The following is a 15,191-nucleotide window of genomic DNA, read 5'->3' as shown; positions in this document are numbered from 1 at the left end:
CTACGTATTTGTTAGAAATGTTATTTGCCGTTTGCACTACCGTAAACAAGGTCACACTATAATGACAATATATGGTGCTCACTAACCGCGTTAGTTTATATTTACCAACACAACAGGTAAGTTCTTTAATAATATGCATGGCTCTACAGTAATACCAATAACATCGGTGCTGGTCGGTCGGTGGCTGTAATGAAAGGTAAACAAATTATTGCATGATTAGAGTAGACTCCAACATTAAACAAACACGTTGGCTAGACATTTAGTTTATTATTCACAGTATTTGAATCGTTTTTACCACGTATAGGAAAAATTGGCACGTTTTTTACCACGAATAGAAATCAACGCTTTACACCGTTTTATTTATAACAGGAGCACGAAGTCCGCACATAACACACATATAATGAGTCGGAGAAAGTTATAAGATTGAACAATTATTGGAATTTCACAGATGAATCAGAAATCGAATATATTCCAATATCATCTACCTTGACTAAAATACGAGTACATAAAAAGTCACCACAACTGCATGAAATTTTATGTTATCCTGTCACTGGTATAGAAAATAAACATGAAAAGGATACACTATACTCGAAATCATTCAGTGATATGAATGAATATCCCCCAATACCACCGCAAAGATTGTCCTCTAAAAATAGCAGAACGCTTAAATTGGTGACGTCTTCAAAGCCTACTTCAACTTCATCGGAACAGAAAAATTGTACTCAGTCAAACGTTGAATTTCTAAAGGCAAAATTATGTAACAAATTAATGAGACAAGATACGCATACAATTATAAGAAAAAATCCACGCCCTTATACTAATCGAATTTCATCTAGCTCCGCACCACCTTCTTTAAATAGAATGAAAAATTCAGTTTTTTCAGAAAAATCTAAGCAAAAGCATAACACTTCTAAACAGATCGGAACAAGCAGTTTTAGTTCACCTCGAAGAACAATGTTACCAATCAACTATTCTTCTTCTGGATCTAAATATTCACATTCTTCTTCATCAGTTGCTATCGAAGGTGGTGTAGGCAGAAAAACTCCAATTACCAATATATTAGATAAGGTTACCACTCTAGATAAACTATGGAGTTCTCAGAAAAGAAACGAACGTATTGATACAACTAAAATTAAACCTAAGAAGATGTTAAGAAGTGTAATAATTCCAAGAAACACTTCTTTAAAAGTTGTAAAACCATGTAATAACAAACAAACAACAACATCTGTAACTCACAAAAGTAGGGATATGGTACGCACTTCTGAAAAAGTAAAAAAAATGAAAATTTCAAACATTCAAGCTAAATCTACTCAATGTTTAACAAAAGATTCCAATTCTTTAAAAACAAATTCCTTACAAACAATGCCGACACATATGTTGCCACCACCGAAAAAAAATTCTATAAAAACAGCTATTGTCACTAATTTGAAGAAAAAGAAACCATTAGATAGTATCTTGATAAGACCTCGTAGTACGCCATGTCTTCAACAAAATAGTAAAAAAGTAAAAAAAGAAAATAAAAACACTATTATTAAATTTTCGAATGCTAAAAATATTCAGAAGCAAACTGAAAATGACTTGCTTGTAAATAAACAATCAGATAGCTGCCAATTCGGTGAAAATTTGGACGATATGTTAAACTCTGGATCTACAGAACATATTGAGATTCATAATAAGATAATAAAACAAGCTCGAAACGCTGTCGTCACGGATTCATTTTTTCAACATCTTTTTTTAAGAAACTCTTGTAAGCCCTCCAATATTTCTTTGGAACAAAAGGCACTAAATACAGTAATGCAAAAAGCGAAATTATTCCAATCATTACCTGAAACATACCTAGGACCCACAAATTCAGTGAATACGTATTTAATTCATCGTAAGCCAGTTTCGCTGTCCCGTTTTAAGATATGGGATAGACAATTAAGTCCGACTAATATCCAGTGTTCACGATCCATTTCATGGCCAGGTAAAATGGATGGTAAAATTCGCAAATTTGACAGTTTAACTGAAAACTGTGAATGTGAATTTGGATCATCGTCATCTTTAGCAACTTCTAGAAGCAAAAGTGAACCTCCCATTAACAAAATATATTTTTCACAAACATCTAGACCCATATCACCAACAATAATTTTTCATCGAAAACAATCCACTCCAGTCCGAAAGTCACTATCACCAACAAAAATGGTTTTTTTACAATCTAACGCAATATCACAAAAAATGTATGATAAACAAGTCAGTTCTAGCAAATCAACATCACCAACTCATGTGATATTCTCGAAATCAACGTCGCCAACGAGACTAAGCGATTCAGGTCATTCACACAATATTACCCAAAAAGATTACATGGATAGAAAAGACACAGTAGAACCGCCTAAAATTTTGATTAAAACTGACAGCAGAAGCCAATCGCCAGTATCAATAAGATCACCTTCATGTCGCCGCATACATAATGCACGAGTTCAAACCAAACTCGAAACGATGAGAAAGGAATTTCGAACGCGCAGTGCTGATAATAAACAAACAGAAGAAAAGAAAAATGAGATTTGTGTTAGAACTAAAAGTGATTCCAATTTATATTCAGACGATCCAGATTACGATGAATATATTCGTGATATCCAAAATATAAAAGGTAGGTCGGAAAGATTTCGTGAACTTAATCGGTATTACGCCTATTTGGAAAGAGTTGCTGAACTAGAAAAAGCAACATCATCCCGAAATTTATTTTGCCGAAAAAAAGATGAAGAAATCATAGATTTCGACCGATGGAAGAGAATTCGTATTATAGAAAGAGCTGAAGAGGAACTTAATAATCTTTATACAAAACTTAAAAAGGCACAAAATGAAGACGATATTCTTTTTTATCCGAGAGATGTGAACGATTTTAGGTGGAATTTTCATAGAGAAAGAGGATTACGAGTCAAAGAAAAGTCTGTTGAGGATTTAAAAGAAGAACTGCAACAAAAAAACTGTAATGATGCTGTGGATTTAGACCATTCACAAGGTAAAGATACTTATAAACCTTTTTGGAGAGGAACGAGTGTCGCTGAAACAGCTTTTAATATTAATAACAAAAACAAAGGAGACAAAAGAACTTGTGATAAAAAACTCAACAAAAGTAATCTGTACTTCGATTCGATGACAGATTTAAGAAAAAAAATCGGTCTTGGTAATCGTTTATGGAGTAGTTTATCTATGGAACAAGTAAACGCGCTAAAAAATCAGCTAAATGCTATTTACAGCAAAGAATTAGATTCAAAATCTAACAAAGAACATGAAAAATATACAATTGAGGTCAATAAAGAAATAACGAAACCTCCTTCTCTTCATGTGAGGTGCAGTTCTTTAACTGCACCTAAAACAAATACCCCTGATAATACATTAAACAAATCAAAGTCTATTGCTGCTATTACTTACCCAGTAAATTTTGAAAAAGAATTGAAAAACAATGTTAATAAAATGCAAATGACACTTTCTGAAAATGAAAAAAAGAAAATATCGCAATCTCTCAGTAAGGAAGTCTTGGACAGAATCAATAAATTTGATAATTTTTCATTAAAAGAAGATGCTAATTGTAAACTGATTTTAGATTGTGATAAAAAAAGTCAAGAAACAAATGCTGCAATAAACTTTAAAACAAAAAATGAAAGCGATTCAATAAATAATTCTGAAAGCAAACAGAAGCCTTCGAAGCTTACGTTACAAAAAATAGAAATATCAAACATTTCATCTGCTAGTGAAACTGAAACGGGTAGTTCAGATGTATCTGGACAGACAGTTATTTATAAAGGTCCTAAAAAAGAAGTACAAAAAAAAGTAGAATATTTTGAATCTGTGAAGGAAGACAAGAAACAACCTCAGGTTATTTATCACGCAAGAGATAGTTCTGATGAAAAAAAAGAATCAAAAGTAGTAAATAGTATAATTGAAAATAAAGAAACTAAGTTTGAAAGTAACCAAAAATTTCAATCACAATCGTGTGCAAATATTAAGGAGCTATTTGGAGAAAGCGAAAAGCATAAATTTATATCGCTACCTGCAAAGACTGACCTATATTCAAGATCAACATCGCCTCAATCGGAAGTGTATGTGAGCGATCGACGAACGCTTGACACGCTACGTTTTTCCAGTGACGAGACGATCTGCCGTAGTCGAAGTCCGTCCCCCGATCCGGAGCGTTATTGGCGTGCCTACCTTAAACTGGCTCGTGAGGGGGAAGTGCGCCGCCTAGCACGACAATTTGATTCGCCCTCGGCAGCTGGTGCAGTATTGCGACGATACCGTAGCGATCCCGAAATTATACGAAACGATATAAAAAATAAATGGCCCTCTGAAAGGGCCACCAGACAAGAAAAATGTAGAGTTTCATTGCCAGTGGCCCGAATGCCACTTCGTCCAAGTAATCGATATATGCCACATATCGATATTATATCAAAATTAGCAAATCTTCACAGACGTCATACAACGAGGTCTCATTCTGCAGAAGAAGCATTGGAATGTAGACCTGGAGAAGTAGAACGCATTCGCCGTCGGTTTGAAGCAATGTCACTTCTTGGACAAATTTATACATCTGCACCTGATGTAAGCGAACTTCACAATATAGCATCTTATTTAACGGGACCATGGATTGCTCATCGATATCCAAAACCGGAAGACAACAACAAATCTGTAATAGACTCGAAAACGGTAGTGCGAGGTCGCACTACACCTTTAAAAATGGCAAAAAATCAGTCAATAAAAAACAATACTGTAAAATTAAATTCAATACTTAAAAATGAATCGTTAGCAAAAAGAGCCTTCGACCCATCAGCTCACCGTCCGGCAAGTCGCTATGAACCTCCTCGTACGCCTCCCCGGCCTCCGCCTGCCGCGTGGCCCTATCGTCTAGCGCCCTATGTCACGCCATCACGACACACAGTTACATTTCAAGGTTAATATTTATTTTACTATGCCAGATTATAATGTTTAGTATTGGAGCTACTTATAGATGTTTTCATTGTTTTCATTAAAGGCCAATCGATTTATTTTTAAAATATAGTTTTAGATAATATCCGTAAACGGAACTTATTAGGGAATTCGTTTTAATTTTTTAAATTGTATAGTAATGCTAATCGATCGGTCTTTTATTTGTATTATAACAAAGCACATTTTTAGTACCTTACCATTTTGTTTTATTATATCCTATTAGAGACCGACTCAGCTCCTGAGCCACCGCGTCGAGCGTCATATGGCAGTTATTCAGACTCAGGCAAGTATGCTCGTGAATTATTTTTTCGTCATGGAAATTTTCTATTGAAAATATATTTGTTTACTATCTAATAAAATAACATCGACAAAATTCATCCATTAGACCATTACGTATTATTGTATCATTTAAATTACGCGAAAACGACGTGTTACAAATAAATCTCAACTCTTACTTCCTCTTAAGATTCGTTTGATTGGGATAAGAAAAATCTCGTACGTGAGACGTTGTTCGCAATTTTATTTTACATTATTAGAGCTTACAAAATACAATAGTCTTTGTTTAACCAATCGGAACTTTATTCGTCTAAGTGCTTGGTCGTAGGTGTACGTAATTTTAGACACCGTCATTCTGACTGACTGATAGATATTTGCGACCTTTATATTTATACTTGTTGTGTATATTCTGATTTTAAAGGTCGACGAGATTTATACGTCACTTACCATAACCTAAAACGAGTTTTAAGAGTTTTTTATTATCATTGCTATTTGTATTTTACTCTCAAAGCTCCGAGGTGCTGCTTTACGCCGCTTAAAATATGTATTTTTCATATAAAATTAATATAATATCGATCATGATAATTTTTTACATCGTGAAGAACTTTATTATCATTGACAAGTTTTATCATTCATACTGACTGATAAATTATCTTATCGTGTGTTCAGTTTTATGCTAACTGCCCGGAATTTATGTTGAGTATTAAGATGATTTAATCCGCTTACAAAAATAAAATGAATACAAATTATTTGAGTGAAACAATTTTAAATGTAAGTACTTATAAAAGTGAAGTGTCAGATTTCTATAATTACGACGATCATGTGCAGCAAAAAAGTATTCCTTCATCTAGTACGCTATCGAAATCCCTCAAAGCATTAAATACTTATGTTAAGAAAAATATTTTCTACGATGAAAGTGAAGAACAGCAAGAAGTACAAAATGACAGTGCTTATTTTTCCAAAGAAAGTAGTACGAACGATTCGGTATCTAAATGTGACTCGGATAGTGTAAAAAGTGACAAAACTGAGGAAAAAGTATCTACTTTTAAACTTACTTTGCCTTTGAGAAATACGACATCAATAAACAGTGATCCAACAACATTAACAGATGATGATAAATTTAATAAGCTGTTAGAAAATACCGTTATACATCAAAACAATGAAATACAACTAGAAAAGCCTGAACTAAATCTTTCGCACGGAAACGATAACCAAGAATTAAGTCTTCCTGTGGCACCGAAACGTACTGCTTCTTTTTCGTCCAAAACTGGAACAAAAGTACTTTGCGACAATGGAAATCAGAATAATGAAGAAATTCGTTATAATGTTAAACTAAGAAATAACACGAACAGCCTGAATTTACAAAAGAATCGCCATACAATTCACGATGTCACGGACTGGGCAAATAGGACGGATATATACCCAGACGTTTATGCACCCCTTCCGTATAGTAAGTACTTTTACTTAGCCATTAATGTTAGAGTATAAGAGTATATAATTTATCTTTGTAGTAAATAGTGAGGATTATGGACAAAAGTGTTTTACGCTAATATAAAATATGTCCTTAATTCTACATGAAAGATTTGCAAAAACATCCGAACTATGAGTCATAAATGTAACATTCTGACATTGGAATGTCTTATTCTTATCGATTAGTAATATTCGCTAAGTTGTACACAAACGTAACATAAAAGTAGTATATTCGTAACTCATCATAGTGACTGGTTGAATATCAATTAAAATCTTTGATTTGAACCTTTTTTCCTACTTCAATTATTTTTATAAATCTTATAACAATGTCATCTAGAAACCCTATTGTAAAGTTAAAATATGTGTTTTAATTTTTGAACAAACATAAAATAATTAAACTTTTGACAATCAGACAACGCTAAAATACAACAAAAAATTTCACTTTGTTCATGCATGATTTCAATACGCTACATAATCTACCTACTCTATTAGTTCTCGCAAACGTTCAAAGAATTAAATGATTTAAAAAAAATACATTTATATTAACTACGAATGCGTAATTTTTGGGCGGGAGACGACGATGAAAGTGCATCTGATAAAATAGAGACAGTCGTCGCGACGTTGACAGCCGGACCGGCTGATCCATCGCCCCTCGACATCGCGGTTGTGAATTAAGTAACTAGTGAACGTGAATGGGTGCATTTAAAATGGGAATATTGAAACAGATAAAGAAAATAGCTAATCCCGGTTAGTTGTTTTTTTCTTTTGATATTACCTTTTTTTAATAAAGCACTACTTGATTTGATTGACACTTTTTTTTATAACAGTTTTCATATATTTATATGAACGTATATGTGTTTTATAAAATTGCTTATAAAATATAAACAGTATTACGCCGTTTCTTTAAATATCGTTACTTCCAAATTTCACTTATTTTTTACTAATTTAATAATTCTTCATTGCCGGTTATAGTGATCGATTACAAAATGTTAAAAACCAGTACTTTCGTGTTGAAATAACAGACCTTACAAGATTCCTTTCATAAATATCATCGTAATCATTATAGATTAATGATCGTAATCGATTCGTTTAGCTACACTTCCTCGTATAATGTTTATGGAATATATTAAATAATATTGTTACAATTTTAATATTTTCATGTACAGTTGAATAGTTATAGTAATAATTTATATATTATATTCACTATATACATTTTTATCATAACTTCTTATTGTAAATAAATAACTAAGGCAAATTAAGACTATTCTTTTGAATTAATTAAAAAATATATTTAGTCAAGAAACTAATGTAAATTCCGTTTTTTTTTTATATACATTATTTTTTGTTATATACAATTATATAATAATACATCATAAAATTGCAAAAAAAATTCAATGCATTTTATAAAATATTTATTTATTTATTTTGAAATAAAAAGAAAATTCTTTAATTTAAAATATTTTTTAAAACGAGTTTGTCGTATGCAAATTTTTCAATTGTCTTTACTATTATAAAATGTTTGCGAAACATTTAATCAATATTTATACAAACTAGCTGAGCCCGCGATTGTTCAGTTCGCAGAGTTATAAAATATATAAATTTCTAAAATAAAAGTAGCCTAAGTTACTCCTTATAACATCAGCTATCGGCCTGTAAAACTCCCGTCAAATGTACAGCCAGTTCAGAGATTAGCCGGAACAACGGAACAGACAGACGGACAGGTAGACAGACACTCATATTTCATTCATTTGTACAGATAATATTAAATACTGGCCAGTTATAAAACTTTTTAAGTTAAAACATATTACTCGAAATATCAACGAAACGTCAAACGCTATGAAACGTAAATACCATAGAAATTGCACATCATTCCTAAAAGTCACGTACTTGCGAAATAAGAAAAGTTTTCTTTCCTCAAAACTTTTCCCAGACTCCAAATGAGATGCTTTACATTGAAATGAATAATTTATATGTATTTCTAAAGGAACTAAAGTAATACGACATTTGATGTCATGTCATGATCATATGTTAAGAAAAAATATTTTCTACGATGGATATTATTGTTAACTACGTATTGATGTTTATGAACTACGTTCATGTCAATAAGATTTATTTTACAAAAAATTAAGAACTAGATAATTATTATTCGACGACGCGTTGGCACAGCGATTACAGGACTGGCTATTGTACTGGCTGTTGCGCTGGCGGTCGTGGGTTCGATCCCCGTGACAAAAATGGCCATATAGATGTTTAACGTGATCTGGGCGTTTGTGCTTGTGTATTGTGTGTTTCCGAACCCCCGACACAGGAAATAACCCTAGTGGGTAAAGGAAAGATGACGAGAATTTCAAAAACCAACAATAGTCACCTGTCAAGTAAATTTGAGTAAGTAAACTTTCGAGGACTCAAAGACAAAAAAAAATCTGTTCCTAGAAGAATTGTTCAATCACACTCTTTAGGAAGAGTTATTATGATGAACTTACATAAATCCACATTATAGAAAAATTCGGCTGTAATTTTTTTATTTTTTATTTTATTTTATTTTATTTATTCAGAAAAACTTACAGCTATACATAACAAATTAAAAATACAATTAAAAAACTAAAAGCCATTTATAAGTTTTTACAATTAACAACAAAAGAGTGCTGTACTAATTAAGAGCTTGAGTAAAACAAAAATTAAACTTAGGATGGTTTGAGAACTTAGCTGGATCATTAAACTGCTTAGACAAAAAATGTGTGTTATGTGTATTATTGTCTGACGCTTGTCATTTGGTCCCTTTTAAATCTGGTCGCGATCTGACGAATACTTTTTGAGTTATACCTAATAATGCGTAATTCATCATTTTTTCAATTACCTGCCTACTTTTAGTTTGCTAGCAAACACAATTAGGATCTTTATTTGTACTTTACTAATAAGATGATGGGTTTTCCAAAGATTTGCTTTAGGTTTGTTTCATTAAACTTCATTGATTAATTAAATCAATTAAAAATAAGTAAATAGCTAGTTTTCCAATGTACTTTATTTTTATATGTTAAGATGAAAACAAAAAATAGAAGCGGTATGTTACTATTACGACAAACGATGTGACACACCTTACAAGTAAAAAATAATGCCTTTCACAGAAGCCAGCTTTACACACCATACGTGTAAAATACACTTGTGTTTACACGAAGCAAGGCGCGTGCCATGAATGCCTATTAAGTGAAAGTTAGTAACCGATTTGTCAGCAAAGGGCTTTCCTTTTCCACAACGTTCCAGTATTTCACTTTAACGCAATCAATCTAAAAAAAATTACGTATTTCTTTTTTTTTACTATGGCAAGTATTTTTTCTTTATGTTTTGTATTAAACAATGCCTTACATTAGAAGTTTATTGACTTCAAACATACTTTTAATAAGAAATTTATACTGCCAAAGTTTTTACGAAATATAAAAATATTTAAAATAAATAAATAATAAGGTAAACTATAAATGTTTTTTTAAAAATAGTTTAGTAAATAGTTAAAATTTAAAAATATATATACTTATACTCTTTTCGTTTTATATTTGCGGTAAGATAATGAACTTTTACATAATCTTAACAATAAAAAGACTTAGGCACTTTTTAAAATAAAGTTTTGCCAGGAAAGATATACTTTAAATCGTTAAATTCTTGATTACATAGATACAATAACGATCAAGCCGTGTGTAAAATACTTTTAATTATAAGTTAAATTTTACCAAACACACCGAAAAAACAACCGCTCTGTACTACTGTACTAAATACTGTACTGTACTAAATACTACACAGTATTGCGTGTAGGCGCCTAAAAACCATTGGTTTTTCGGGTTCGATTCTCGCTCAGGATTGATATTTGTATATGTACAAGTATTTGTTTTCGGTTTGGATGTCTGTCCTTGCGGATCTCCCCACCTTGCCTCGGAGAGCATGTTAAGCGTTTGGTCCCGGTTGTTTTAATAAAAACCTGATAGCGATACTCTTATTAGGGAATATATTCGTCAACCATCAGTGAAGCAGCGTGATGGATTAAGCTCCAATTAGTGAACCAAAGACGAATAAACACTGGTTTGGTTAATTCAAGCAACAGTAATAAAATTAATTCACAAATTTTCTGGAATAATGAATTATAGATACATATATCGAATAAAATATTCGTCTCATTGAGAAATTGCAAAAGTACAAAATTTAAAAAGAATGACACGAAAACAATTAATCATCTTATTAGAAATCCTCGTAGTAATCTTCTCTACATGTTCCTTGTAAAAACATACAAAGCACGGCACAGAATGTACACCAGATTTACGATACGTAATATAAATCTAATGTAAACACAAATAGGATTACATTTAAAACTGAGATGTATTTTGTTTCATCACATTACTTCCGTCCATGGTGTAGGTACTAGGTACGTAATAACGAGACTAATGACCCCATGCTTCCGTTCCGAGTCGCCAGTAAAATGACAAACGACCAGTAACTGAGTTATATTGAAAATGAACTGCTTTATTGTGTTAAAAATAAAAATATTTTAATGTGTATCTTATCTAATTTAATTATGTTTATGATTTAGAAACTAGACAAAAACGGTATTTTTTTTTTACTAAAAATCTTACGTAATCGTATTATGATTATATTGTTAGTAATTCTTTGGCAGTCTCGTAGGTTCAATAGGAAGTGATCCTGATTACCGCCGCAGGGTTTTGGGTTCGATTACCACCCCGAGTCGGACTGAGATTTATATTTTAGTATATAAATTTTAGATGTTTGTTTGCTTACAGATGCGTATTGGCTGTAGCAAAAGCCAAGCCATGGACCCTCTTAATGTAATACAAGATACACTACTTCTGTGTATGTTATTGATATTAATCTCATATTTTATTACATTTTATAAAAATAAACAGCTCCATAAACTCTTTGATATATGATACGTGTGTTGCTGAACAGAAATCTTCTACTAATATTATATTTGAAAGATAGTGAGGATGGATAGGCTATTTTTTATCCCGAGATTTACACAATATCGGAAATTACGTAGTTAAAAGCGCGAGGTGCAACTAGTCGAACATATACATCTAAATCATTCCTCTACGTTTATAACTTCATACAAATATGCATCAAAATCCATAGTCGAACACGCAGCCGCTAGTAGAATACCGTCGAAGAAGTTTTTTTTAAGTAGGTTACGCACTAACCGGTTTTGATATGTAATATTACATATCGCCGCATAATCAAAAGCCGAAATATACCCATCATGGAAGTTACAACATCGAAAGCCATAACACTTCCGTTGTGCACACTTTCACTTCTTCTAACAAAATAAAAAATAAATAAATAAAATACCGTTCCTACTTATACAAACACGTGTGGACGATATTATGTAAAAAAACGCGAATGATATCGGTTTTATAAATAACTATTATAAATGTGAATTATTTTTTATAATAATAATACGGATGAAATAAAATATGATTATATTATTTTTTTCTTGTTTGATCTGTGTTAATTGGTAATAAAATTATCATAAAATATTGCATAATTATGTTTGATTACTTTAAAACCATGTTATCCCTGTTATATCGCAATCGAAGAAACATTTTTAATGCCTTTTTACTTCCTATTATATTACATACTAGCTTTGCGCCCACGGCTTACACGATTTTGGCTATTCTGTTTTCATTCGTTAAAATGCGAGTATACCTTATGTCACTCATTGGTAACATTTTACGGTTGAAATAGTTTTCGAAATTGATCCGGTACTTTTTGTGTTTATTTACTTATTAAGTACAAACAAAATATCAAATATTTCTTATTTATTATATTAGTGATACCAACAATAAACTTACCAGTAGAGCAACTTGGCAAAAAAATCCTTGACTTCAACGAAATATTGTTATTTATATTGATAAGATTTGTGTTAACTATCGCAGAATCTCCAAGCCGCCGATACGTGGAGAGCGACGTGAACATCCATTACCGCTGCCCGGTACGACACGACCCCTTACCTCTGGTCCCAGAGAGGGAACTCGCCAGGCAGCAGGCGGAGCATATGAAACGACTCTACAGAGAGCAGAAGAGGAACAAATATCTGCAGGTAAATAAGAAAAATAAGTACAGTAATACCCCGACTTACGCTAGCTCGACTTACGCGAATTCGGAGTTACGCGATTTAATTTTCTCGTCTATTCGTTTTTTGTTTGACTCCCCCCACCCGCATTATTATTCGTTCAATTTACAACAGGTACAGACGTGTAGTGCGGAATCGGCGCGTAGGTACATAAGTTACGATTTTGTGTTTTTTTGGGAATCGATAGTCAGATCAATTACGAAAAGTACCCCGCAAAACTGTACCCCGACTTACGCGAATTCGACTTACGCGGATAGCGCTCAGTCCCACCTATCGCGTAAGTCCGGGGTATTACTGTACTTCAAATGTTTTGTTTAAAACCGTAAGTGATTTTCTTTAGGTCACAGATTTATAGTGTACTCACATTGAGAAAATTTGCATTAGAAATTAGCTGAGTGACAACATTGAGTCACTACTAAACGTTTACATTTACCTAAGTCACGCTCCTTGACTAATTAAATCGTAGTAAATTAAAAAGCCTGTAATAAGGGCTTGCTTTAATTATTATTGGTGTATATGACGACGATGAGACAATATTTTGCTAACGCGAATAGAATATTTTTATAACGCTTCAGCCTGTAATATCCCACTGCTGGGAATAGGCCTCCTTCCCCATGTAGGAGAAGGATCAGAGCATAATCCGCCACGCTGCTCCAATGCGGGTTGGCGGATATATTCCCTACTATGAGTAACGATCGCTATCAGGTGTACATGATAACAACCGGGACCGACTGCTTAACGTGCTCTCCGAGGCACGGTGGGGAGATCCACAAGGACTGCACAAACACCTAGACCACGACAAACACCTGTATGGCCAATACAAATGTTTGTCATGTGCGGGGATCGAACCCGCAACCGCCAGCGCAGGCACAATCCATAGCTGTGACCGTTGCACCAACTCGGCATCAACGTATTTTTTTATAAAGAAATTAATTATTTATTTGCATGAAATGTAAAAGTTGTGATACTAGGAAAGAAGATATGACAGATTACTTCTATATAGAATATGTGGATATATATCAACTAGCTTTCCGGTCGCGGCTTCGCCCGCGTGGAATTACAATTTACACGATTTTTGCTATTCCGTTTTCTTCCCTTAAAAATTAGCTTATGTCACTCAGTGATAACGTACCATTCTACTAATTTCTTTTAAATCGGTCCAGTGGATTGCGATTTTATCCGATACAAACAAACGGAAAATTAAATATTTCCTCTTTATAATATATTAGTTTATTATATAAACTAGAAGCACTATACCCGCTTACTCGTCGTTTTATATAAGCACTTATTAAAAACTGGTTCGTTCTCGAGAGTTTAAATCAGCCAGACGTTAGACGATCTACAATGCATTTTAGTGTTAATTGTAATATTTAGTAACTCTGAAAAAATTGTAGATTTTTTTTTTCTGTGGAAATTCCTTACGGTATTTTTATCCGAGTTGGTGCCGTTTTTAATTGTTACTGTAACTTTTATTCATTATTTAATTAATAAACAATACAATTATATTATTGTAATGTATAATATAAAATTATAACAAAACAAGAAAAGAATTTCACATATCATTACATTTTTTCCCATATTATAAAATCTCTCATTCAATGCAATAATTGCTTTGTATCGAGATATTTCCTAAGCATTTCTAAACACAGCCTTGGACAGATAAAAAGAGACAGTTAGTAGTTTACTTTTAATCTCAAATACAATACTTATACTTTTAATGAATGATTAATAATTTATTTTTTAATAATAACCCCCTATTTTACCTAATCTATAATATAAAAATGAGTCGCTGAATGTGTTGCTAAGCGCAAAACTCGAGAACGGTTGGACCGATTTCGCTAATTCTTTTTTTTAAATATTCCTTAAAGTACGAGGATGGTTCTTACGGAGAGAAAAATTCTAAAAAAAAAAAAATTAAATTTCCTGAAAAAGTCTAAAAACAACACTTTTCTATACTCCCATACAAAAGATTTGTGATAATACTTAAAAGTCACTGTTAGGCGATACGAAGTTCGCCGGGTCAGCTAGTATTCTAATAATTATTGAGTTATTACATATGTTTTTTTGCTTATTTAGTAACGATAGACTTATCAATAGAATAGATCTAGTTACATAACATTTTAACGTTAAGATGTTCGTGTTTTTATTAATTTTCGTTTAATGCAAATTATTCCAATTCACGAGTGATCGTGAGTTCATTGTGGGAATGCGATTAGCGTGTCAGTCAAAGTTGATTGATGGTAACGTTCTATCACGGGCTCACTACTGGCTTGCACGCGACTGCAATACGGTCCATACTATTTCAAGGCACAATTTGTTGCTATAAATTGTATGTAATAAGCTTTTATAAATGATT

General features: G+C 32.6%; 1 protein-coding gene across 1 annotated transcript in view; it reads left to right on the top strand.

Annotated features, from left to right (window-relative positions):
• LOC123655356 overlaps positions 1-15,191 on the top strand; it is an 87,480-nt gene that overhangs the window by 63,669 nt on the left and 8,620 nt on the right. The window contains exons 15-17 of the mRNA XM_045591168.1: positions 449-4,927; positions 5,186-5,245; positions 12,639-12,802. Of these exons, the coding sequence (XP_045447124.1) occupies positions 449-4,927; positions 5,186-5,245; positions 12,639-12,802 (4,703 nt within the window). The remainder of the gene's footprint in view (positions 1-448; positions 4,928-5,185; positions 5,246-12,638; positions 12,803-15,191) is intronic.

The sequence above is a fragment of the Melitaea cinxia genome, chromosome 7 (assembly GCF_905220565.1).
Source record: "Melitaea cinxia chromosome 7, ilMelCinx1.1, whole genome shotgun sequence".
Lineage (NCBI taxonomy): Eukaryota > Metazoa > Arthropoda > Insecta > Lepidoptera > Nymphalidae > Melitaea > Melitaea cinxia.
This window is presented reverse-complemented; position numbering and strand designations above follow the sequence as displayed.